This window comes from Ceratosolen solmsi, unplaced genomic scaffold (assembly GCF_000503995.2).
Source record: "Ceratosolen solmsi marchali unplaced genomic scaffold, CerSol_1.0 scaffold27, whole genome shotgun sequence".
Taxonomy (NCBI): domain Eukaryota; kingdom Metazoa; phylum Arthropoda; class Insecta; order Hymenoptera; family Agaonidae; genus Ceratosolen; species Ceratosolen solmsi.
In genome coordinates, this window is record NW_011948426.1 from 5,909,820 (window position 1) to 5,935,721 (window position 25,902).

General features: G+C 24.0%; 4 protein-coding genes across 7 annotated transcripts in view; 2 read left to right on the forward strand and 2 right to left on the reverse strand.

The window, feature by feature from the left end:
• Positions 1-1,184: 1,184 nt before the first annotated feature.
• LOC105363269 (ubiquitin-conjugating enzyme E2 J2) lies at positions 1,185-3,770 on the reverse strand. Of its 2 annotated transcripts, XM_011500926.1 has the most exons (5): positions 3,308-3,770; positions 2,981-3,109; positions 2,678-2,912; positions 2,359-2,487; positions 1,185-2,021 (listed from the first exon to the last, which is right to left on the reverse strand). In XM_011500926.1, the coding sequence occupies exons 2-5, from the start codon at positions 3,094-3,096 to the stop codon at positions 1,794-1,796; spliced, it is 708 nt and encodes a 235-aa protein (XP_011499228.1). In that variant the 5' UTR covers positions 3,097-3,109; positions 3,308-3,770; the 3' UTR covers positions 1,185-1,793. The 2 variants fall into 2 exon arrangements, with proteins under 2 accessions (XP_011499228.1, XP_011499227.1); XM_011500925.1 differs by lacking the exon at positions 3,308-3,770 and having other exon boundaries at positions 2,981-3,195.
• Positions 3,771-5,570: 1,800 nt separating this feature from the next.
• Positions 5,571-11,811, forward strand: LOC105363272 (ATP-binding cassette sub-family F member 2). 3 transcript variants are annotated; one of them, XM_011500927.1, is made up of 9 exons: positions 5,571-5,724; positions 6,294-6,510; positions 7,364-7,767; positions 9,028-9,191; positions 9,286-9,513; positions 9,953-10,340; positions 10,540-10,731; positions 10,937-11,140; positions 11,389-11,811. In XM_011500927.1, the coding sequence occupies exons 2-9, from the start codon at positions 6,327-6,329 to the stop codon at positions 11,533-11,535; spliced, it is 1,911 nt and encodes a 636-aa protein (XP_011499229.1). In that variant the 5' UTR covers positions 5,571-5,724; positions 6,294-6,326; the 3' UTR covers positions 11,536-11,811. The 3 variants fall into 3 exon arrangements, with proteins under 3 accessions (XP_011499229.1, XP_011499230.1, XP_011499231.1); XM_011500928.1 differs by lacking the exon at positions 5,571-5,724 and adding an exon at positions 5,731-5,936; XM_011500929.1 differs by lacking the exon at positions 5,571-5,724 and adding an exon at positions 6,128-6,213.
• A 411-nt stretch (positions 11,812-12,222) lies between these two features.
• Positions 12,223-14,112, reverse strand: Tmem98 (transmembrane protein 98). Its single transcript, XM_011500930.1, has 4 exons — positions 13,892-14,112; positions 13,161-13,267; positions 12,947-13,082; positions 12,223-12,578 (listed from the first exon to the last, which is right to left on the reverse strand). Exons 1-4 carry the CDS (start codon positions 14,054-14,056, stop codon positions 12,291-12,293), a joined length of 696 nt encoding a protein of 231 aa, XP_011499232.1. The 5' UTR covers positions 14,057-14,112; the 3' UTR covers positions 12,223-12,290.
• A 7,331-nt stretch (positions 14,113-21,443) lies between these two features.
• LOC105363362 (G-box-binding factor) overlaps positions 21,444-25,902 on the forward strand; it is a 5,963-nt gene continuing 1,504 nt past the window's right edge. Inside the window, exons 1-3 of the mRNA XM_011501029.1 lie at positions 21,444-21,536; positions 24,638-24,883; positions 25,859-25,897. Coding sequence (XP_011499331.1) covers positions 21,459-21,536; positions 24,638-24,883; positions 25,859-25,897 — 363 coding nt within the window. The 5' untranslated portion in view covers positions 21,444-21,458. The remainder of the gene's footprint in view (positions 21,537-24,637; positions 24,884-25,858; positions 25,898-25,902) is intronic.

Consider the following 25,902-nt stretch of genomic DNA (forward strand, 5'->3'; position numbering starts at 1 on the left):
AAATTATATTAAATTTTTATTATTATCGAAATAATCCGAAATACCAAATAGAAATAGATAGATAAATAAAGCTTTTATGCAAAAACCAAAATTTTATAGTTTCTGTCAAATAAAAATATTAAAAATATTTTAAAGTAACAAAAGTCTCACTTTTAGTAATATTTATTAATAACTAATACAAATAATTAGATTTTTTAATAACAATTTTTTATTATATTTATAATGTGATCAAAAGTATCATATTGTATCAATATGCGTCTTATTTATATTAAAAGTTTGTAAATTATGTACAATATAATAATTCTAAAAAACTATAGTAATCATTGAAATTATTTTAACTATTTGCCATTGGTAATTACAACAAAATATATTTTTAGTATATAGTATTTTATGAAGTATAACAAAGCTGTATCGAGGAAATAATTAGCAGTGACAAATAATAAAGATACAAAATGGAAGAAATATTTTTACCATAATTATTGACAGTAATATTCGTTTAAGCGTAAATTGTTAGAAGTTTAAAACAGACTACTTTACACTCCCTGTACAATTTTTGTTTTAAAAATGAAGTTGCAGAATGACAATTAAAATGGAGTGATCGTAACTTTACCACATAAACTAATAATAAATATTATTCATGGGTTATTGTAAACAATAAACATTGAAATATTTATTTGTGTTACTACAGTAAATTTAAAATCAATTATTAGATTGTCACATTTAATTCTAGCATTGAAGAAAACAATAGTGAAAGAATGTACAATAATAAATTTTAATAAATAAGTAGTTAAATATATTGAAAATGATAATAATATGTTTTGTACATATATTATTATAATATATATATATATATATATATATATATATATATGTTTATTTATCTATCTACTTATATATGTCGCATGACATAAAAAAATTGATTTATAATATTTTGTTTAAGATAATTAAATAATTATTTTAATTAGTTAAAATTTTGCATAAAAAATTAACTAAGAATATATTATAAAAAGTAATTGAAATTCTTTCATATTACATTTTAGTTAAAATGAAAATTTTATAGAGCATACAATTGAACATAACAAAATAATTATTTGGAAGAGGTTTGCAAAGTATGTGTTTAGTGAATTTAAATAATTTTTTTTATATATAAGATTTTCTAAAATTATAATAGAAAATAAAAAATATCGGTAAAACGCTTTGGAAGAAATAAATCTTTTAACTACAATTATTTACAAAATTAGATGACGATTTGTATATATCTGTCCACCAAAATTTTCAATTAAGTTTTTTCCTTCTTGAAATAATTGATGGAATTATCTATATTTTATTGTATACTTGATGCATTCTTAATAATGTGCGCTAAAAAATTTTTATTTTTGAACGTAGAAAACTGCGTGTAAAAAGAAGCACCATCGTGATATTTCTTACTTTTTCTTTAATTCACAAATGTCAAGAATTGTAAAAATTCGAACGTTAAAGCACAAAAAAAGGGAAGAATAAAATTTTGTTAATAAACTGATGTTAGAGTAGGAACTAAGCCTCGGCGTATTTCGATTTAATCAATTCAAACCCTGTGCTATTCATTAATATCAAAATCTAAAGTAACGATTTCATTGTTAACGTTACGCACTAGAAAGAGAGCTGAAGTCAAAACCTCAAAATCATTTTCCTGTCATCAAGAATGTTGTTCATTTGATAGTTTTTAGGTTGTACTTATAATTAATTTTAATCCTTTTTCTTTTTTGATAATAGTACTTAACAAAGCATACAACACTTTCATGTGCTTGCTTTGCCTATTGTTTAATGTACTCTTGAGTTGCAATACTCCTGAGAACGTATTTAACAGCAAAGGCGAAAATAGCTAAACCAATGATCATGGCAAAATTCGTAAGTACACTCTGAAGTGAACTTTGATCCATTTGTTGCTCATCTCGAATCAAAGATGAACCATCCGATGTTGTGGACCGATGCCTTGCCTGCTTTTCGAGTTCCTTTCTACGTTCTAACTCCTTTTTTATTGTCTAAATACAAATTAACAGAATTAGATTTTATAATCTAGAAGGAAAAATTTTATTGTAAATATAAATAGATTTTTTCATTTAATAAATCTCATGTATATTATAATTATTGATGCATGAAAACTATCTTCAATAAAAAATAATATACAATTATTAAAATTATATTTAAGTATTAAATTTATAAAATTTTGAAGCATATTTTTTTACAATTTTGTTTCCTAAATATATTCTGTTTAAAAAGTAGAAAATTGTATTTTAAATTCGATCGATGTTATAATATTAAAATTAAAACAAAACAAATATATAATGTAAGATTTTAAAATAAATTTTTGTAACTTACTACCACAGTATCTGGAAACAATTCACAAAACCATTTATCTTTTAAATTATATTCTAAACTTTGAGCTGCATAAATTTTTTTTTCATAGTCTGGAGTATTAATTGCTCCTAATGCTGAACTTGATTCAATCTAAATAATATAGAGAATCTTATTAAAAAATGTTTCATTTACATTCGCTTGATTTACATTGTTCATTGACATTGTTCTAGATAGTACATAACAAACATTATAAAAAACTATAATATAGATAGAATTATATTTGTAAATATTGAAAAAATTAATTATGTCAATATATTTTCATAAAAATATTAAATTTTACCATGAAACTAAGTAAGCCAATAAGAATAGTTGAAACACTCCATGCTGGATTCCATGTATCAGGATGATAATCTGAGATTGAAAGACATAGTTTTGTGTTAACTTTAAATCTACCATTTGGCGTTGTCATATAAATACTAGGTGGTTGGAATGGAAACTCCACTGGAAAAACTAATTTGCCATGATAGAAACCCCCTTCATATGGAGTGTTTTCTGGTCCTTTAATAACATAATGCCTGAAAAAAAAATTGTAAAAAATACAATTTTTATATATTTGAAAAGAAATGATCAAATAAGGCCTTACCATTCTAAAATATTAGATGGAATTGGCTCTGCTTGTACATATGGTACAGGATCTTTCTTGAGTCTTAAGTAATCTTGCTTTAATCTGCCAGTCGCAGTACTTGTTTTATGGTTCATTTCTAATTAAAATCTACAATATTCTATTTGAATCAATAACTTTTTTAATCGTTAAGTCGTTTTACACTTACAATATTTCGCAAAGATTTATAGTTATTTTAAATATCTTGAATTAGTTTTTAATTATACAATTTATATGAAATAATAGAGAAGGCGAGACTAAATTTTGTTGAGTGAGAGATTATCAAAAGTTAAGTTGATTAGTAAAAACCTTTTTTTTCGTGATGTGATGACGTAGATGTTTGTTTGGTTTGATGAAATCTAGTGAATATACAATCGAGTACAAAAATAATGCGACAAAGCTAGTAATCCTCGTTGTTTCTTATTATACGAACAGTAGTAGAAATTTGCGCGAAAACATCCACTACTTCGCTTCGTGCCAATATGTGAGGTTACGTTCAACTGACGTGATGATCAAAATTAAATAGTAGCAGCCGGAGACAAATACCGAAAGGTCTACTACTAATCGATTGGTATTTTCTCTTGTCGGAAATAACAATATGTGTATCCGTTTATAACACTGATATACGTGTATTTATAGTTCTTCTCTTTATAGTCCTTGGAATATTGAGTAATCCGAGATAATGAACAAATGAAAAACTGGAGTCAGAAAAAAATAATTTTTTTATTTTTCTTTCACACTTTTGCCGTGGAAGATAAATATTTTGACAGATTATGACAATTTGGTGATTTTTTTTTCAGTCTATATCTCTTTTGCTTTCTTTCTCCTTCTCTCTCTCTCTCTCTCTCTCTCTCTCTCTCACTCTGTCTCTCTTACACTTCTATATTTATATTTTTTTAATAAGAGTTGTTTACAAAAAATGTTTTAGAACCTTTTATTCACATCGGAATACATTACTCATCATACATCACTAAAAAAAAAAAACGTTGGACTGCGTGTCAAAGAAATTTCAAAGTACAAAGCTGACGTGTGACAACTGTTAATTATAGAAAGATGATGGACTCATTTCTTAATATTTATCTTCAAAGATTATGGACTTTAAAATATCCGTAAGAGGGCAATACTTGCATATTTACTAACAGGGTACTTAGTGACATGGACCATAGACAAATTATTGATATGATACGGACGTGTATTTTGTATTCATATTATTAATTATATTTGATTTTTATTTTTAAATACCTTACTCTAATGTAAATTTTATCCTATAAATAGTATGAGTGATATTTTTATTTTACGTGGTTTAATTAATAATGGTATTTCGAAATGATACACATTTTATTAACGAAATAAACAAAATTTTTCTTAATTTTATTCTTTTTACCGTTATGATAATTCTTCCGGAAGAACTATAATAGAATAAATCTGGATTGCCTGCATTTTTAGAAATATTCATAGGATTGTTGATATTTATCAACATGGGTGAGTTCGTGGTGCGGTACAACTTCAATTTTTAGTTTACTTTCGTTCTTTGTTAGAATTAATAAATTGAATTATTAGTTAAATGAAATAATTAAAATATAAAAGAAAAACTTGTAAATATAAATCAAGAATTTATTATTATCTAATAAATTAGTGGATTATTACAATATTTACAAATTAAAGTAATTGTACTAGTGTTAGGGATTATTGTTAAATCTAATACGTGATTGGTAATTATTAAATTATTTATATGGCTTGGTTAAATATCAAATATAGTACGATAACTGAATTTTTTTACATTTTATTAGCTTAATGATTATAGTGATGATTTTGATATTATTGTTTATAATAAAAACAACATAGCCCTAAATACATTTACTATTCTGTTCTAAATACTAATAGTACGTGTTGCACTAAAAGTATATAAATCAAATTCTTTGTGTCAAGTAATTTCTAACAGAATACATATATCAGATATTCTTCTTTTGCCTTTTTTCTCTTTAACGATCTAACGAAATAGAAATTGATTGAAGCATTTCATTAAATTGTAAGTAACTTACAAATATTAGTAAAATTATCGTGTATATAAAATTGGTGCTATTTGATGTCTTTTGTTCTTAGACAACATAGATTAGTATTTACATATAACTTTGTATCTACTACAAAATATGGATTCTGATTTTATTCTCTTCTGCTGCGATCATATCTGTAAGCGGCATTTTTAAATTAGATTTACTCAGATAAATATAATAAATCTGCTTATAAATATAATTGTACAGAATTTGAATCGAAAGACACATATAACATATAAGTCAAAGAGTATTTAACCTTTTTAAAATGAATAGATCTATCTCTATTAGTTATATATTCATATTATAATTAATAAATATAAGTTTAAGAAAGTAATATATTTTTAAATATAGGCGATTTTATAATTAGATTTACTATAAAATATATAATATTGTATTAATAAGTGCACGGGAATTGTTTATTAAAATCTAAAGTTGATAAACAAATCTTGTAAGATATAATAACTTGAGTATTAGCCAGCAGATGGCAAAATAATCGTCTTACATTGCTCAAATCGTGCTGGTTTCATAATTTCGTTAAAGATTTTTCTTTAGTGAGGATAATTTCCAAGTCGTGTAAATTAGCAGGTCACAGCTAAGGAGTCACACGTATACTGATTTGGAGTAAAAATTTATCCAACTTTTCAGAGCGAAGAGCATAAAAGTCACGACTCGGTAAGATCAAGTATTATTTTCATATCTTCTCGTAAAATTCGCGCGTGTACTGGACTTGAGATTTCTCGGGATCGTTTAAACGGAGAGAGAAGGTCGAATAAAATAGTGGCCCATTTTTTTCGTTTGGTTTGGAAGCTCAGTTTCGTATTTCGCTACAAAGAAATCAAGGATAAGGATTAAAGTTAATCGCTAAGTCACGTATACAAATTGATGTATGTGCATCCTTATGAATAATTTTTTCGTTTTCTCCTCAATATTCTTATTTGACAGCCCTCGCACGTTTATTTAATGAGTCTGGCAGTGGATTTCTTAAGCGAACAAATATTTATTCTTCTCGATCTGGTTAGAGCATTGGTCTGCTCGAACGATTAAAATGGTCCTTGTTATCCTCGGTATCTAAAATCTTAGCACTAAGGCTGGGCATATAATTGCAAATGAAGATTTCGCCTAAGTGCATGTGCACGGTCACTACCTAACCTAGAATAACTAGTTTGTTCTTTATGTAACAACCGCGTCATTATTACAAATTGGAAAACGCTCGTTCAAATTGTAATTTATCTGCATTTTAGATATAAAAGGAGGAGCTCAAAGGTGTTGGAAGGATGCCGTCCGACGCAAAGAAGAAACAACAGCAGAAGAAGAAAGAAGCAGCGAAGGCGAGACAGTCTGGCAAGAAACCCACACAGAGCGGACAACGTAACGATGATAGTAAAGAAGATAGTGCGAATCCGAACGATGTTAGCATCAAGCAGAACGGTACCAACGGCACTGTGCTCAGTGTTGAGGGTAATTTTATCTTTTCTATTTTCTTCTTGAAACAATCATTTTCTTAATTCACCATGCTATTTGGCAATTATTTAATTATCATTCTTACAATATTTACATTTTCAGTTATTATTGTACATTTTTAAATTCATTTTATTTTGTTTGACCTTTGTATTATACTTCTTCCAATTTCTTATTAATATTGACTTCCTTTAATACGTTTTGATAACAGTATCAAATTACTTTATCACTTTATTATCATATTATACAATTGTGTTCTTTGTCAATTTAATTATATCAATAAATTGATATAATTAACTAGTTTTAAATTAACTAACAAATAATAAGCTTTTAATTTTTAATAACTTTGATTAATTGGATTGTGAACATTTCTATTTTGGATCTGGATTGTGCAAAATGAAAAAAGGTTCAATAAAGTATTTGTAGCTGGGATTTTCTTTTTTATTTCTTTTGTACTTTATTATATTTTTAATATCTCTAATAACTTTTTAATAAATGTCTGCTGTGAACTTTTCATTTTAATATTTTTATAATAATATCATTAAGTATTAATAGAAATATCAAAGACAGATCAAATTTATACATATCATTAAAATAAAATATTTGAATCAGATCTTAAATAAAACTATTCACATATTACATAGACTATAATTTTTGTTTATTTTTCATTTGACTTGAGAAAAATCATGTTTTAACAATTTTTAATTTAGTATTATAATTATCAAATTTTAACTACATGGATAGGGTACAGACAGTGATTAAAAAATATAGAATGGTATAATATATATATATATTTTATATTAATAGATAGAATATTTAAAATATTACAGTTGGATGAATTTCTTTCTTGTAGAGGCACTTTGTGCAAAATTGGAGGTAGATGCCCGCCTTAATGCAGAGGCTAGAGCTTGTACTGGCTCTTTGGCCTCTCATCCACGTAGTCGTGACATCAAGATTTCAAATTTTTCTGTGACTTTTCATGGTTGTGAGCTAATGCAGGACACAATGCTGGAATTGAATTGTGGTCGTCGCTATGGTTTATTGGGTCTCAATGGCTGTGGAAAGTCGACATTACTTTCAGTGCTTGGTATTCGTGAAGCTCCTATTCCTGAAGCTATTGATATTTTTCATTTAACAAGAGAAATGCCAGCTAGTAATAAAACTGCACTCAGATGTGTAATGGAGGTTGATGAAGAACGTGTTAGACTAGAGAAGTTAGCTGAGGAACTTGTCGAATGTCGTGAAGAAGATGCTCAAGTAATTTTGCTTTTCTTGTACATTATACGATTTTTCAAGTGTCATTATTATTTGTAAATACATATTATTTAAAAAATAGTGTGGTTGCTATAGTAATAGTTTTTTTTTTTGCATGTGATATAATGAATATATATATATATATATATATATATATATAATTATTTCAGGATTAGTAATACTTAACTAAATTGTTGTAGAAAGAATAGTGTAAATTAATTGTTAATACAATGGGAGGTACACTTTAACATCGTTATAATTATATTTTAAGAAATTATTTTGTTTATTTTTTTGCATGAGTCTTTTAACTTTATTGTAATAATTAAACAGTAAAAAAATTTTTTTGTATGAATATACTTTTAAATTTAAATGAAACAGGACATTTTATAATTATCGAAATTTTTTTTTTTAATCATTTATATAAAATCTGTTTCAAAATGTATTAAAACATTTATTAATATATTTATCCATTTTTATTTTTATTATACTTTTTATACATTACATTGAATTTGATCATAATGCTTTATTTTTAAATAAAGAAATTATATCAAAATAAAGTTGTATTTTTGTTAAGGAGAAGAAATATAAAACGGTATTAAAAACGGTATTCAAATTATAGTATTAAGAATTTTTTTTGTATTATTATTTTAAATCAGTCCATGTAAGTAACTACTTAAAAATTCATTTTTTTTCAAATGTTTTAATTTGTACTTATGAGGTATTACATATATTTAATTTGAATTACAGTTTATGTATGGTTGATTCACATTTTTACTAAACATTATTAACTGAATTATAATTTTTCATTAGTTGATTATTGTATTGTTCATAATAAATATAAAACATTGATGGTATATCGAATAAGTTAAAGTACTAGAAGTACCATCGATTTCAACCATTTCAACAATACAAAATTTTGTATAACATACTTTTAGAATCTTATAAGTGGAAAAATTAAATAAAATATAAAAATTTCTGTATTAAAGAATATTTTCACTATTCTTTAAACATTCTTCTTTAAATAAGTTGAAGGCTAATTGACCCTGTAAAAACTTAACACAAATCAATTTCATAAGTAATTAATTTCATGTTGTTTATAGACTTTAGTAGTTTAACCTGTACCTGTATTGTAAAATTCTTAAAAATAGAATAGCTATTAAAAAAAAAATTTTTAATAAGTTTGTTTTATTTAATATTATTTTTTTAAAACTGAAGTCTATATAATTCATTATAACTAATAAAAAAAATATATATTTTTTTAAGGATCAGCTTATGGATGTTTATGAAAGATTAGAAGATATGGCTGCAGACACTGCAGAAGCACGAGCTGCTCATATTTTACATGGTCTTGGCTTTACAGCAAAGATGCAAAACACACCTACTAAAGATTTTTCTGGTGGTTGGAGAATGCGGATTGCCCTTGCTAGGTATAATTGCACATAATCTTGATATATATTGATAAAATTATTAAATCGAAATAATATTAACAATAATAATATTTTTTAATTTTTTTGTATTTAGAGCTTTATATGTGAAACCACATTTACTTCTTCTTGATGAACCTACAAATCATCTTGATCTTGATGCTTGTGTTTGGTTGGAAGAGGAACTAAAGACATATAAAAGAATTTTAGTAATTATTTCTCATTCACAAGACTTTCTTAACGGAATTTGTACGAATATTATTCATCTTCATAAAAAACAATTAAAGTATTATACTGGAAATTATGAAGCTTTCGTAAAAACAAGGTAAGTTATATAAGCAATTTTTAAATTTAATTTTTTTTTGCTTACAAGAAGTATGCCTATTTTTTAACGTAATATAATTTTTTTTATAAAATTCTTCTTAAATATTATATTGATAAATTGCTTGTTTAATAATCGCAATTAATCATTTTTATATAGAATTTTTTATACATAATACCATGTATACAAATGTCAAGTAATTTTCAACGATTAAATTACACAGAATTATGCATTTATCTTTCTGTAAAGTGATCAGTTTTTTAAATTTGAATGGTTATTCAATAATCTCATAGATTTATTCTGTAAAATTAAAATAAATTATAAAACGGAAATTGTAAAGTTATTTACTATAGTTTTTTAACAATTGATAGTTTAAATATTATGTACTATTTAATTTTGATGTAATGACGAATTAAAAACAAACTTTGCATATTCTTCACAGAATGGAGCTTTTGGAAAATCAAGCAAAGCTTTATAATTGGCAACAAGATCAAATTGCTAGTATGAAGAACTATATTGCTCGATTTGGTCATGGTTCTGCAAAATTGGCTCGACAAGCGCAGTCTAAAGAAAAAACTTTGGCAAAAATGGTTGCTCAAGGACTTACGGAAAAAGTCACGAATGATAAAATTCTTACTTTCTACTTCCCATCATGTGGAACAATACCACCTCCTGTTATTATGGTTCAAAACGTTAGTTTTCGTTACAGCGACGATGGACCATGGATTTATAAAAATTTAGAATTTGGTATCGATCTGGATACTAGATTAGCTCTTGTAGGACCGAACGGAGCTGGTAAAAGTACACTTTTAAAACTATTATATGGTGACGTAAGTATAAATATTATCAGTCCATTTGATTAAAATAAATGTTTAAATTATTGAAATATTGAAAAAAGAAATTGTAGAAATTTTATTACTATAAATAAATTTTCGCCTATTGATAGATTTTTTGAAATAAATATTAATATTCAACAGAACCATCTGTATCTATTTAGTATAATAACAATTTCATTAATTTGAATTATAGTTGGTGCCAACTAGTGGTATGATAAGAAAAAATAGTCATCTTCGAATTGGAAGGTATCATCAACATTTGCATGAGCTTCTTGATTTAGATGTGTCTCCATTAGACTACATGATGAAAGCTTTTCCAGATGTAAAAGAGCGTGAAGAAATGCGTAAAATTATTGGTCGATATGGTTTAACCGGTAGACAACAGGTGCGTCTTATTGTTTATGTATAGAATATATTTTTTTCATTTATTATCGATGCTATTATCACACAGTATTATCACACAAATTTATGCTTTTATTTTACTTATTTAATTTCATTAAAAAATTACATATTTTGGGAAAGTAAACAGTATGTAAGATTAATAATAGGTGTATTGTATAATTTATTGCTTATATTTATCAATATTTTAGATTTGCCCTATTCGTCAATTATCTGATGGACAGCGGTGTCGAGTTGTATTTGCTTGGTTAGCTTGGCAAGTTCCACATCTATTATTATTCGATGAACCTACAAATCATTTGGATATGGAAACAATTGATGCCCTAGCAGACGCCATTAATGATTTTGATGGAGGAATGGTGCTAGTGTCACACGATTTCAGATTGATAAACCAAGTAATTAATATTCTTTACATAACATTTAGATAATATTAATTAATGCGTCCATTTTTCATTTATATTAATATTTAAATTATTATAGTTATATTTATTACTGGTACTCATTAATTAAATTAAAAAATTTAATTTTATTATAATATATATTATGCATGTGTATATTACGCGAATAGTATTGGCATTATTAGTATAATAGTAATAAAAAATAATTTTATAAACTGATTAAAATAATTTATTTAATAATTTAGGTGGCTGAGGAAATTTGGGTATGTGAGAATGAAACTGTCACCAAATGGCAGGGTAATATTCTTGATTATAAAGAGCATCTTAAAAGCAAAGTTCTAAAGGATAATCAGAAACGACAAAATGATATGTCAGGCCGATGTGGAAATTAATTAAATTGATTAAGATTTTCCAGTACTTGCGACAAACAATATAATCTTTCTATATACTTAAGGGATTGCCTCAAGATTTTAAAAGAAAAATTTTAATAAACTTTCGCTGCTGTGTAGCGATAAGCTGGTTCCAACAATAGCTAATTTATTAAACTAATATAAATAATTTAGTGCGATCTACAATGAATGATCGCTAAATGACGGTAACTTATCATTAATTTAGACACTTGATAAAAATTGGTCCGATCCAATACTTGGATGTAAAAAATAAAATGAAAAAAAAAAGTTTGCAATAATTAAAATAATAAATCTTTATTTAAAATTTTATATAATTCAATTTTTAGCATAAAATATAAATGCACAAAATGTATAATAAAAATACTGTGTCAAAGCGTATTGCTGGTATAATACCTATCATAACATTGATGTCAATGAAATACATAATTTTTATAATAAGGAAGAAACTGACATTCTTCTAAATATAATAAATTAATGCCTTAATTATAAAGTAACTAACATTGTGGAATTTAGTATAATGTAGTTGAAAGCAACAAACATTTGTTTGTCTAAAATTTATTCAAATCAATATATGCCTTCATTAGTTAAAATATTTCATATTAAATTTAATACATAATGTGTAATTTCTTCTCAATATGAAAATATTTTATGAGAAATAAATTCATTTAACAGTAATAAATTAGTTTAAATGATTTTATATTTAATACTTTATAAAAAAATAATTTTAAAAGAATCTATCACACTGTTGTGGAAGCTGGTATAGAGCAAGCAGCTTCCTGGGCAAGGGCTGCATTTCTCAATATAAGCAAGTAGTTTCTAATATAATGATCCGTATCATTAATGGCTTGATCTATAAAAGCTAACTTTTTGGCTTGGCTTTTTGAAACTCCATGTTTAGTGACTAAACCTAAATGTGTAACAGTAAGAACAAGTGCTACAACTCTTGCTTCAAGAAGTCTTGCGTCTATTGGTGGATATAAACTAAGAACTACATCATCAGCTTTCTGTGGTATGCACCTTGCAATCTAAAAAATTCCATTTGCTTTTATTTGTAATGAGAATGATTAATTAATAAAATAGAATTCATTAAAAATTTATTGAATTTTTGTAATAAAACTTAAATTATTACGTAAATATAGAATATTAGGAGCATTGTTATCAATCCTATTATTTCTTAAGTAAACAAATTAATGTATTCATAATTTATATATATATATATATATATATATATATAATTTGCATAAATGAAAAATCTGTAAATAATTTAGATTTTTGTTGAAGTTTGCCAGTAATAACAGCAAGTTGTTTTTAATTATGAAATTAAGATTTATATACAATTTTACTTAAATAAAGATTTAAAAAATGAGTGGATATAATATTTTTACACACTTACATCAATTATTTCTAATGGCAGTGTGCTGCTGCTGTTAAGAGATTCAATAGTTGTAGAAATCCTTCTTGCTAATGAATGGCAGTATCTCAGTATAGCTATGCATGGTGGTGCAAGTCCAGTTGCATCATCCACCCATCTTATAAATAATATTAAAAGAAAATTGTTTTTTATTGCTTTATTATTGTGACATTGAATAAATTAAATTATAAGAAACCTTTCAGCACCAGCAAGCCATTCATCAGTTTCCCAAGCATGTAAGCCAAGACCTAAATTATCCCCCTCTAATAAATCGGAGCTCATATCTTGGGAGTATTTTTGGTTCTAAAACGAAAACGTCGCTTTAACAAATCTTATACGTGCATACGCACACCCACACAAAATTCTGCGTGCGTAAATTGGTTGTAAGATTATAATCATTTTAACAAGTGTAAATATTTATTGTGCATCAAAGCTAGAGAAAATGAAAATAAAATATCTGCTGGATTTTTACTTTTCATTTGACATCCTGAGTATTTTGGATTAAAAAATTATCTTTTGTGATTTGTATATTTTTATTTACAAATTTAATTTTACAATGTCACAGTAAAAGAGGAATCAATTACGTTGACTAATTATTTGCATAATTTTACCATTTTGCATAAATAAATGTTTATTGGCAAATTTTCAATTTAATCATTTACATTAAAAACGCTGTAAGGCTTTTATTAGGAAAAAATATTGAATTTTAATTAATTTTAACAATAATTTTTAAGTTGAATAACAGAGCACTCAAGCTTAATTTGAAGTATAAATTAAAGTTAATTTGTTCTTCCTCAATGTAGATAATTTATTGGAGCAATTAGACGCACACGTACTGTATAGCAATTCGAATTTAAAGGAATCAATCCAAATGAGGGCGCTTGGATAATAAGTAGCGTAAGATGTAAATAAATAAGAATAGGTTACGTAGTAGCAGCGCTGCTTCTTGCAAATAACAAGGAGAACGAGAAGCGCACCGAGAAAAACAGCGGCCAGAGAAGCCAAAGCCACGGCGTCAATTGTTTCCATAGCTGGTGCAGTCGTCGTAATGACTGCATCGACGACTGAGATCGATGGGTAGTTCATCTTCATAGATCTCGCGGGATCGAGCACCACCTGTTGCCAGTATATGCATCGACGTGCCCCTTCTCTTTTCTTCGCGTTATAATATCTCCCCACCTTAATACGTCGTTGTCGCCATCGGTTGCTGCCGCTGCCGCCGCCGCCGCCGCCGCCGCGCAAAATCAGATAGATCAAACCCCCTTGTTAAGTGTGTTACAATGTCGCACGGATCTAGATTGAAGTCGATAGAAGTACGTTGTCACGAACACTGATTTTTTTTCCATATGCAGACGCACCTTTTTTTCTATTTTTCCATTCATTTTTGAGTTAATTTGATTGGGCAAGTAGAAATTCCTTATTCAATCAACTAGCCAAGTATTCCTTATTATTTTATTTACTATAAATCTCATTTTTCAGTTGCTTTTATTTATTAAAGTTGTTATTTTCGTTGGATGTGAAAATGAAAATGTACTTAGTCCAACAAGTATAATCATATCTACAGTATAGATTTCGATTCGATACAAAAATATGTTTGTATTGAGAGTTAAAATATAACTGGCACAACAAAAGTTTATTGTAAACTAAGATGCTTTCCTTACTATCGCTTATTTGAATGAGTTAGATTTCTTTCTACACCTCATAAAAATGATTCATTCGATATCTATTGAACTACATATATATATAATATTTTGCAAAGAAATATATAAAGAATGATTGTAAATATTTTAAAAGTAAAACAAATATATTTTTATAGATTTACAGAAAACCCATGTAAAAATACAAAAAGAACAATCGTTTTCTTTATTAATTGTATTTTTAAGAAAATTAGTTAAGAAAGTGCGGCTAATAGTAAACATAATAATAAACAAGATGAAGCAAAACAATATTAACTTCGTATAGTATTTCCTTTATGTTCATATTTATTTGCTGTTTAACTTAATTTTTTTATAATATTCATTGAAAATTTTATAGTTATTTTTAATAGAATCGAAACAGTAAAGTTAAAAACTATTTAAATATTAATATATATATAAACTAATTATTATTATTGGGCTAAACTATTTAAAATTATAAGAAGATAAAATGAAGTATCAAGATTTATAAAGGTTCCATATTAAATTTGATTAAATGTAGGCTGTCTATATTTTACAGTTTCATATCTTTTTTACGGAATTTTGACAATCTCATCGTTGTTTTTTTATTTATTTTACCTTGAGAAAGGATACTGATTCATTTTATTAATTGGGAGAATGTGTGCAAAATTATAAAGCAAATAAAATCTTTAAAAAATTTGTTTTGTAAAATTGTGAAAATTTTAATATGTATGTTTTATATACAATGTTTAATAAATGAATTTTACACCTTACGAACCAAAATAGTTTATTAATCTGCTATTTAACATTTATTATTAATGTATTTTTTATAATTATAATTATTATGAAGCTTAACTAATTGAAAGGTTGTCTTTAATTACAAATTTATTATAAGACAATGACAAACATTGAAATAAAAATGTTTGCTGTGAGAATGTTCATTATATTTATATTAAATATATAAATTTTTCATTTATACTCATTTATATTTATAAGAAATATAAATTAAGGCCTAAGAAATATAGAAAAAGAGATTTTTCCCGTATTTTTCATTAATAAATTAATTTGTTTTACTTTTGTGTAATTGTAATTTACGGTGTATACTAAATGTCCTTTTATTATTAACATTTCTAAAATCTATTGGATAAATTTTTATAAATATATAGATATGAATAATTTTATGTATCAAATATTGGCTACACAAATTCTTAGTTGTAATAAGTAATCCTTTATTTGTAACCTTTTTTAAGGGTGTTAATTTATTCAATATATTTATCTACTTTTGCTCTCATAAAAAATTGAAATACTTTACTTAATAAAGTAAATAGTAATATGTTAAATTTAAAATGAATGAATTGAATTATTTGAAATTTGAAATGAAATTATAAAATCTAAAACAATGATAATGACAAAAGCATAGTTGGTCGTGCTACTCTCTTCCTCTCACGGTGTTCCAGTTATGCAAACATAAGCAACATCGATTAAGATTCATAATGCTAATTTTCTCATTCTTTGAAACTTATTGTATATGCCACTCTGAAGAAATCGAAGTTGTCATTTATTTAGTGCGCAAGTTCGGTAGAAATATTATGTAAATATATAGTAGAATTTATATACTGATTTATTTAACACACTGACAAATTGAAATATTGAATAACCGTTTAACCGCATGTTTCTTGCTTGGTGGAATTTTTTATGATTTTTTTACTTTTCAATAAAATTTAGTAATATCTAAATTTTAATTATATTTAATTTTAAGATATTTAATTTATGATTTTATTTAATTTACTTAATTAATTTATTCAATAACGTTACATTAATATCAATATAATATATATGATAAAAAATTATAATTTAAGTTTAAAAAAATATATAAATTCAATAATTAGTCAAATATATAAAAAATATATGGTAAATATAGCGAGAATTACAATATTCTTCAAATCATTAAGGCAGTTTATATTATCATTTAAATACATACGTAATTTAGTAACTTAGTTTATGTTATACAGTTGACAAATTGATAAACAAGTAATCCGAGGCAAAATATGATATATACGTAAAGAACAAAATTACTAGTATTTACTTTTAGTAGGAAATTGAAATTCAACCAGTATTAATGCTTGCTATTAACGCTGATCACTTAAATTTTTCCATTATTTTTGTTTTCAATAGAAATATTTATTATTAGATTGGTTGTTATTTGAAATTTTGTATAAGTTTATGTGGAAAACAAAAATGCATATTTGTATAAAGTTGTGTACATTAGACTTTTAATGTTATGCTTGATTAAGTTACAAAATATCGAATTATTACATAATTCATTATTGCATTAAAATTTATTATTTATAGTTTTTACAAAATTTAGTTTAATATTCATTTCCGATAAGCACAAAAATTTAATAATGAATGGTTGATAACCTTCTGATTATTTAATGTTATACATCTTTTTATTATATAAAATAATTTTTATTCATAATTATTGAAATATATAGAAATTTTTTAGTTTTTATAATATATTTTTAATAAAATAGCATGACTTTGGCTATATTTAAAATTCATAATAATTTTCTCAACTTATCTAGAAAAATTAACCAAAGGATCAAATTAATATGGTTAAACAAAATTACTTACAAAAAATAAATACAAAATACTTTGGTGAAACAAAATTAAAATATTTAATTATAAAGTCTATTTTTTCATGCTGTTCAATGAAAAAAAAATGCTTTGAGGTCATCATTAATGATATAATCAGATTAGTTAATTTGTCAAACATTATAAGAAATGTATTATTAAATTATAACTTTAATAACGCATGAAAATTAGAATAAACCTTTACAGAAAAATTATTAAATATATTAGTAAATCAATTAATTTTGATTGAATGAAAAACTGTTGTATACATTTAGATTGCATTATTTTTATAAAATTTAACGTAAGTTTAATATTATTATATTATATTACGATAAAGGGTTTTCATATATATTTTAATTATTATTTCAATCTTTTATTTATCTTTACTGAATTGTTAAAACGATTACTATAAGTTTCGCGTTAACGATTAAAAACTGTGAATTCTGTCTATTGTGTTATCGAATACAAAATTCGTTATTGTATATTCAATACTTTTTTGGTTTTAAGTTTTTTTATTCAATTACGGGTTATAGCATAATAGATATATTTAAATAGTGGCATTAAATAATATTTATAAATATCCAAAGTAGAAATAAAATATAAAGAAAAATACAAATTTTAATAATATATTTTTATAACAATCTGTATACAAATTATTTTAATATATGTACATTACGTAATATTGATTCACATTTTTATAAGTGAAGTTGAACGTTTTAAATTAAAGGGAAAAAAGAAGAAGATTGACTGGAAGTCATATAGGAACGCCTAAATTTTTAACTTTGAAGGACAATCTACATATAGAAAGGAAGGCAGAACTATGTCAAGTGAATTTGTTCGTGATACACTATATTCACACAGCACAGCAATCTTTTGTAATAAAAATATTAGCTTTAAGATAAATAGGTTTTTTTTTTTATTTCATAATGTAAATTCGCGAATGAGAAAAAATATGTCATTTTGAACATTTGGAATTATTATAAACCAGTTCAATTTATTACAAAAGATTTTATTATAATATTATTATTGTAATATTAGAAGAAATGAAATTTTTAAATAACCTTTCGAATGAAAATTACTAATAAACTTTCAATTTCAATGATGAGTGAAAGATATATTTAATTATAATTATGAATGTAGAGTGTAAGTAGTGTAACTTCATTAAATCTACAAATATAGATTTACATTTATTTGAATGGCATTTATATTGTTAATAAATTATTTATTAGTCTTTCTTTCTTAAGTAAATCTCAAATTGAGTTTAAACATGCGCAAAAAATAAAAAAACTGTATTTTATAATTACAGAAGGATAGAAATATTTTTATTTCTAATAAAAAGAACATTTAATTTAAATGTATCATAAATCATTGAAGATCTACATTTATACTGATTTAAACACTTATAAAATTATAATAAATGGATATTGCAGTTATGATAAAATATTATTGATTAACAGTAATTAAGAAATAAGATATAGATATTTAAAAATGTACAAAAATTAATTAAAATATATAATACTATAAAATTTTAAATGACAAGACTGACTGGAAAATTATTTTATAGCAAAATGATTAAACTTATGCAAAATCAATTCTAAAGATATATATATATATATATATATATATATATATATATTTTTTTTTTTTTTAAATTATTTATATTAATTATTAATATGTTTGAAATTTAATATTTGTATTTTAAATATCTTTTTAATTCTAGTATTAAATTATTACCAAATTATTTTTAAATTGTTAATTCTATTATTAAATGAAATAAAAATAATTTCTAATTTTAATTTAATTATAAATTTTTAATCAATTATTGTGCTTGTTGATTAATAAATAAAAAATTGAGATTTAATTGATAGTTAATCTTTAATTAGGATATTATATTTCATACTATTATTGTTATTATGTTTTCATTACTTTAAGCATTTTATTATTTTTAATATTCTAGGATATAATTCAGTATCAATTTATTAATATGAAATGTCTGAATGGATATTTAAATGTAACGAATAATCCTAAAATATTATTAGGATATTTATTTGACACTGTAATAAAAGGATATAAAATAGATCAAAACAGTTACAAGAGGGAACAGTACTAAAGTTATAATTTAAAACTGTGATCAAGTAATTAATTCATCTTCTAGTTTGTGTGAGAATATGTTTTATATGCTATGAAATAAAAATAAATGTTTAGGTGTAATATTTAAGTGACCAAAGACAAATTGATACCATTTCTTGACTCGAAAGTGCATTGATAACGGCTTCATATCTCTTTTAACGCCTGTTAAAAGCTTTTTCAGTTTCAAATGGGTTTCGTGTTTTAAACATATATGTATGAAAATTACGGGTAGTGATGGCGGGGGAACAGGGAGATAAATATATAGTGAAACTTAACAAAAACAAAAAAATAATTTACATAAATAATTCTTATTCTTATACTGTATAATTTTCTTTTAAACAACACTTTTTAATGAAAAATACTTCTATAGAACTCATAGAGTCGGATGAAGTTTATTATACTTACATTTTTTTTAAAAATGCTTAAAAGTCAATATTATAATAGATTTATTCTTTTAATAAATTATAAGAGATTTACTCGTATATAATAATAAATTCGTGGCAATATACTTTTTTGGGTATCACAGTTAGTAAGAGAATGGTTATTATAAATTTCAAATCTTTATTTCTAAGAATTCTTTAAGCAGTTATAATGTTTCTATATTTTATAGCCGTGGAAATTTTTAATTTCTTTTATATAAATCAGTGCTACGTAACTTTAGAGAATAAATTATGTAATATTTTATTATCGTATGATATAATCGTATGATATATATCGGAACTGGTATAAAAAATCAGAGTATTTTATTGTTTTGCATAAATAAATAAAGTTTATTAAATAATCGTGTTTTTTCTACAAAGAATTTGTAGTAAAAAAATTTTAACTTATAATTGTGAGAAAAGGGTTCAAACGAAAACACTTATACATTAATTATTAAATAACATAATAATGTAACTGAATCAAAACTATATTATAAAAGTATTAAATTTATTTTGCAATTAATTACTAACTAAAATGTAATTATGAAAAAGTAATAAATTTTGTTTGATGCATACGTGTATCATTAATTAATTAAAATTATGCATGCAGATACAAGTTAAAAATTTTGGGAATACAATTATAGAAATATGCGGAATAAAAAATGATAATTAATTTAAATAAAGAATAAGATATGTTATTTAAAAAAAATTTTTAATCTAATAATTATACACATTTATTTATACTTATTTTTATAATTAAATTATAGTTTATAAGTACTTTTTTTATTACAAATCAAAGAATTATTATAAAATAGTATAACCTACTCATTAGGTTGCTAACCAATATGTGAGCCTATTGGTTATATTTAATGTAAAATAAAGTCATTGTGATTACAGGTATAATTCAGTACAGTTGTTATTTTTTAAAGTTCTTGTTATATAATTCAATTAGATTACTTTACTTCTTTAGAGTCTTTTTAATTATTTCGTAATATAGAAGATGGAAAAAAAGTTTTTTTTTTTTTTTTTTTTTGAAAAATATGATTTTATAAATAAAAATTATACGAATGAAATATATTAATTTCAAAAGATGTATGTTATCAATTGTTTTATATCAGTGTTATATTTTTACGATATTTTGAATAAATAAGTAGCTCAAAGAAACATATTTTGCTTTTAAAGATAAAGAGGGATTTACGTATTAAATTATAAATGAATGATTTATTCTTAAATTGTTAAATAAGAAATTATTTTATTTATTAATTAAAAATTCATTATTAGATTATCAAATACGACATATTATTAAAAAAGAAATACTGGATGAGAATTCATTTTTTAAATTTTAGACTACATAAATTATACAAAATATAAGGAACAGAGACAATAGAAAAACAAAATATTAAGTAGAAGGACGAAAAGGAGACGAAGAAAAATGTAATGACAAAGAAGAAAGCTCGTCAGATCTGATGAAAAGAGGGTTCAGGGGCTTAACAGACTGTATGAGCAAGAAGAGAAATGGAAGGTTTTTTTGGGCCAAAATGCGGATGTGTGTGCGAGACCATCTGTAGTCGGCTTCAATGCCATTGCTTCTCGCGCTTGCGAAATAACAAGATTGAATTTTGGCGGGGATCATCGGCAATTTTTTCGGTATATAAGATGGTAATACCATCGTCAGATCACTCGATTCCTAAGCTCTATCAAGTTGAGAACATGAAGATCTTCCTGCTCACAGTGGTGAGTGTTACAAATTTCATTTTCTCTTAGATGTGTCTTGTTTCTTTTTTTTCTTCTCCCTTTCAACTATGATTTTGTTTCGGTGCTATAAGAATATAAAAAATTACATAAAACTGAAAAAATAAATTTTAATATTTATTAAATTATGTACTTAATTATCTACTTATTTATTAGTATTGCCAATTTGGGCATTAGAATTAGTTATTAAACATGAAAGAAACGATCGAAACAATTAAATCAGCACCTTTACAATTTATATACAATGATGGTAATTGTGATTTAAAATTGTTATTAAAGAAATTTGAACGTGCTATTGAAATATATATGATTAATTGGAAAATTCTTAATATATTTTTTCCCCCTACATTGCTTAATAGCTTTAGCTTTATATACTTTTATGCTTTGCATGATATATTTTCATTTTTCTAAATATTCCTATAATATTTGAATTTATTATTTTGTAATTAAGCTATTTATGAATTTCTATATTCTCATAGACACAAAAATATATTCTTGCAGATTATTCTAGTTCAAATTGAAAGCAAATTTGTGATTGCCATTTCTTTACTTACCAATAATGCTCCTTTCAAAATAAATATTTGTATAAAATAAATTAGTTTTTATAATATAATTCTTATTTTCATTAAAATTATATTAATAATTCATCCGTGTGCTCTTATATTGTATTAATTGTATTAATACAATGTATTAATGAAACATGAGAAATTAAAAATTAAAATGTATTTATTACATTACTGTATTTAAAAGAATAATATTATAATTATAATTGTATTTTAACTTTAAATATTCACTGAAACATTATTAAATTACATTCTTAAAAAATAGCATATAATTAAATTATAAATTCGATACTTTCATATTTATTAATATTGACGTATCAAATATTATATATTAAATTAAGTGTAATACATTCATGTAAAAAAATAAAAAAAAAATTGATCAGGTTTTATATTATTCATATTTAATCAGTAGAATTAGAACATTTTTCTAAATAAATTGAACGATAAATGTGTAATTAACAAATTCTTCATTAACTAGTAAGTGATTTTTCGTTTTATTTTATAAGAATATTTTTAAATATTAAATATTGTGAAATATATTTGCTAATCCTTTAATAAATGTATAGCCTTAATTGGAAGTTTGTTGAACGAAGTTTATTTTTTACTAAATCCGTTATTAGTATTCTGTAACAAAAATTCGCAGAATTATTAATTTTAATAATTTTAATCTGTTTTAAAGGCAAATTTATTTTCAAAAAGTAAATTTCGTTTTATAAAGATTTTAATTGGTTTAAAACGTCAGAAATTTATTTTAAATTAATAAAAGTATTAATTTTTATAAAATTATCAATACGTTGGTAAATCTGCTTCATCAGCTTTTGTTTTGTTTTTTATAATTAGTTTCAGATCAGATAATTGAAAACATGCATATAAAAGTACTAAATAGTAATAATTATTTGGATGAGGATATTAATATAGAGTATTAGTAACATATGCGAATAAACACAATTCCTAATAACTGATTAAGAAATCATTTATAAATTATTTTGGAGCAACTAATCTACGAAATATAAAAAATTTGATGTAGTTATGCGCAGTCAAGGGCGTCGCAAACGCGCTTTTAAATAGGCATGACCTCTCATATCTATAGTTTCACGCGCAACTCTAAAATGAAAGTAAATTTTTGGACAACCGTTCGCATATTTTGAGAAGTTGTTTGAGAATTAAGGTAGATGCGACCTTGACGTTGCGTTTTTTTAACGATAGTTTATGAATCGGATATTAACGTTTTTGTGTACGTAATATGTAGTGTGTTGAAGATTGCTTTTCTCTATCATTTCTTCGAATTGTATAATATATTATAGACCTGTTCTCACGAGGTCATTGATTAATTTACTATCATATTATATTCTTAGTATTATTTATGTTATTATAGTATTATAGTATTATAGTATTTGTATTATGGTAATTATTTGTTATATAATTTTTTTTTTTGTATGAAATTATCATTCAATAATTAAACATTTTTATTGTGATATTAAAATTTATAGTTTTTTTTTTTTTTTTTTTTTAATACAGATGTGTATTCAAATAAGGACGTATAAATTAAGTAAATTCATAGTGGATGTTTTAAATTGAACAATAGTAAAAATTAAAACTTAAGTTTTGATGAATTATACTAATACTTAAAATTATAAATTACAAATGATAGTTTTTTTTTTGCATGAAATCAGAAAAACGGTGTTTGTTTTAAGTTAATAGCCTTTGATTGTCATTACATTTAATAAAACACAATGGTTCACTAATTATTAATAACAAGTATTCTAATGTTTTCTTATTTATGAAACAATTATTATAATTAAGTACTGCTTTTTCTTAATATCTTAGAATTTGGCACTGATTAAGACTTAGCTTGCGAAAGAAAACAATCGTACAAATACGAGAAAAATCTTTTTTATTTTCAATTCTTTATAAAGATATTGAATATAATTAAATATTTGTTATTGTTTAATTTTTTAATGATTTATTTATTTAAAAATGAACTTGCATAATTATTATTAATTGAAACATTTATTTTTCTAATTTTTAATTTTATAATAAAAATTATGTAGTTTCTGTAGTTGAACAAAAATTTGATGATATCATAAATAATAATTAACTTACATTTTCAATTAAACCTTTATTTAGTATATAAAATGTAAAATAAAAAAATTAAAAATATATGAAACAATTAAACGTCAATCTCATTAATTTTAAATTTAAGAATATATTATAAATTGATATTCCAGAATTATTAAGTGTCTTTAATAATTAACCAATCGTCTTGGTTATTAATTAGCATGTTTGGCTAAATAATTCTGTTCACATTGTCAATCATTTTTCCGGTTTTTCATATATATATATATATATATATACACTGTGATTATATTATTCGATAATTAAAAATTTTTTATAAAGAACGTTAATTATATTATGCAGAGAAATAGCATATCAAATGCAAATTAATATACGAATAAATTGAAAAAAAAATAAAAAATTAAAAAATACATATATAATAAATGAATTACAATGATGTTGTAGGTAATTTTGGCATTTAGCCACGGTGCTCCAAATTACAAAACAAAGAGAGATATACTACCAGGTGATCCACGTTTCGGTACCGATTATCATCACCAACACCACCGGTTGCAGCCTTTAAGCATTGACGTGAATCATTTTAGTCAGTATCTTCCTCCTAGTGCTCAATTCGATAACGTAGAGGAAACTAAGCAGAATCTCGAACTTCCCTCAACCTCCTATGGAGTGCCTTTCAGACAAGAACATCAGGTGACACATCTTTTCGTTACAATAATGCTTTCATTACTAATGCTTACATACTCATTCATTCGAATCTTATGCAAAATTTTTATTTCTTCTATAATCATGCATACTTTATTAAAGCAATAACAATATATTATATTCGAACGAAATTATAAAGTATATTGTATTATTCATTCGATACGTGTAATCAATTCAATTATAATAGAATGATATTGGAAAACAAATTATTTATTGAATAAAACTAAAATTTAATATTAATTTAAAATTTTTTATATTCAATAACAGATATTTATGTATTAATAAAATTATCGTTGTATTTTAATTATTTAATAAAATGCAAAAATTGTTCATAATTGAAGTAAGCTTGAGAATAGTTTATAAATACAATTTGTAATTTAATAATTTAGAACGATGCAAAGTAGTTGTAAAGAAGTAAAATGATTATTAAAGTGAATAAGAAAATAAAAGAGAAATGAATCAACATGAATTACACCTATAATTTCATAAGGAAAAGTTTTCACAATATAACAGTATCCAAGCTTTTAATTGACATAGTCGATAAAATAAAGCATCTTATATAATGTTTACTATCAATAACTTTTTCTACCAATGAGATAAATCCAACGATGAATAAATCTTATTTACCTAAATATTTTAATAATTAGATCAATTTATATTGTATATAGAGAAATCTTAAATCAACATATATTTTACTTAATATTTGAAATATTAGTAGGCAGATTATTAATTATTATTTGTAATTTTATCTATTATTTAAATAAATAATATTGTAAAGTAAAAAAAATGTTTATATTAAAGTAATTCATCTGAAATTTATATTATTTATATTATTTGTTTGTTTGTTTTTTTAATAAAGTTAAACAGAATATATTTTTATTTTATGCCTTATATTTTATGTTTATGCTTCTAAGTATAAGAATTCAAAATATAAATGTAAAAATAATATTACATTTTTTTAAGGTTTCTACCCAAGTTTCAACACCAAACAATAAGTATCTTGCTTC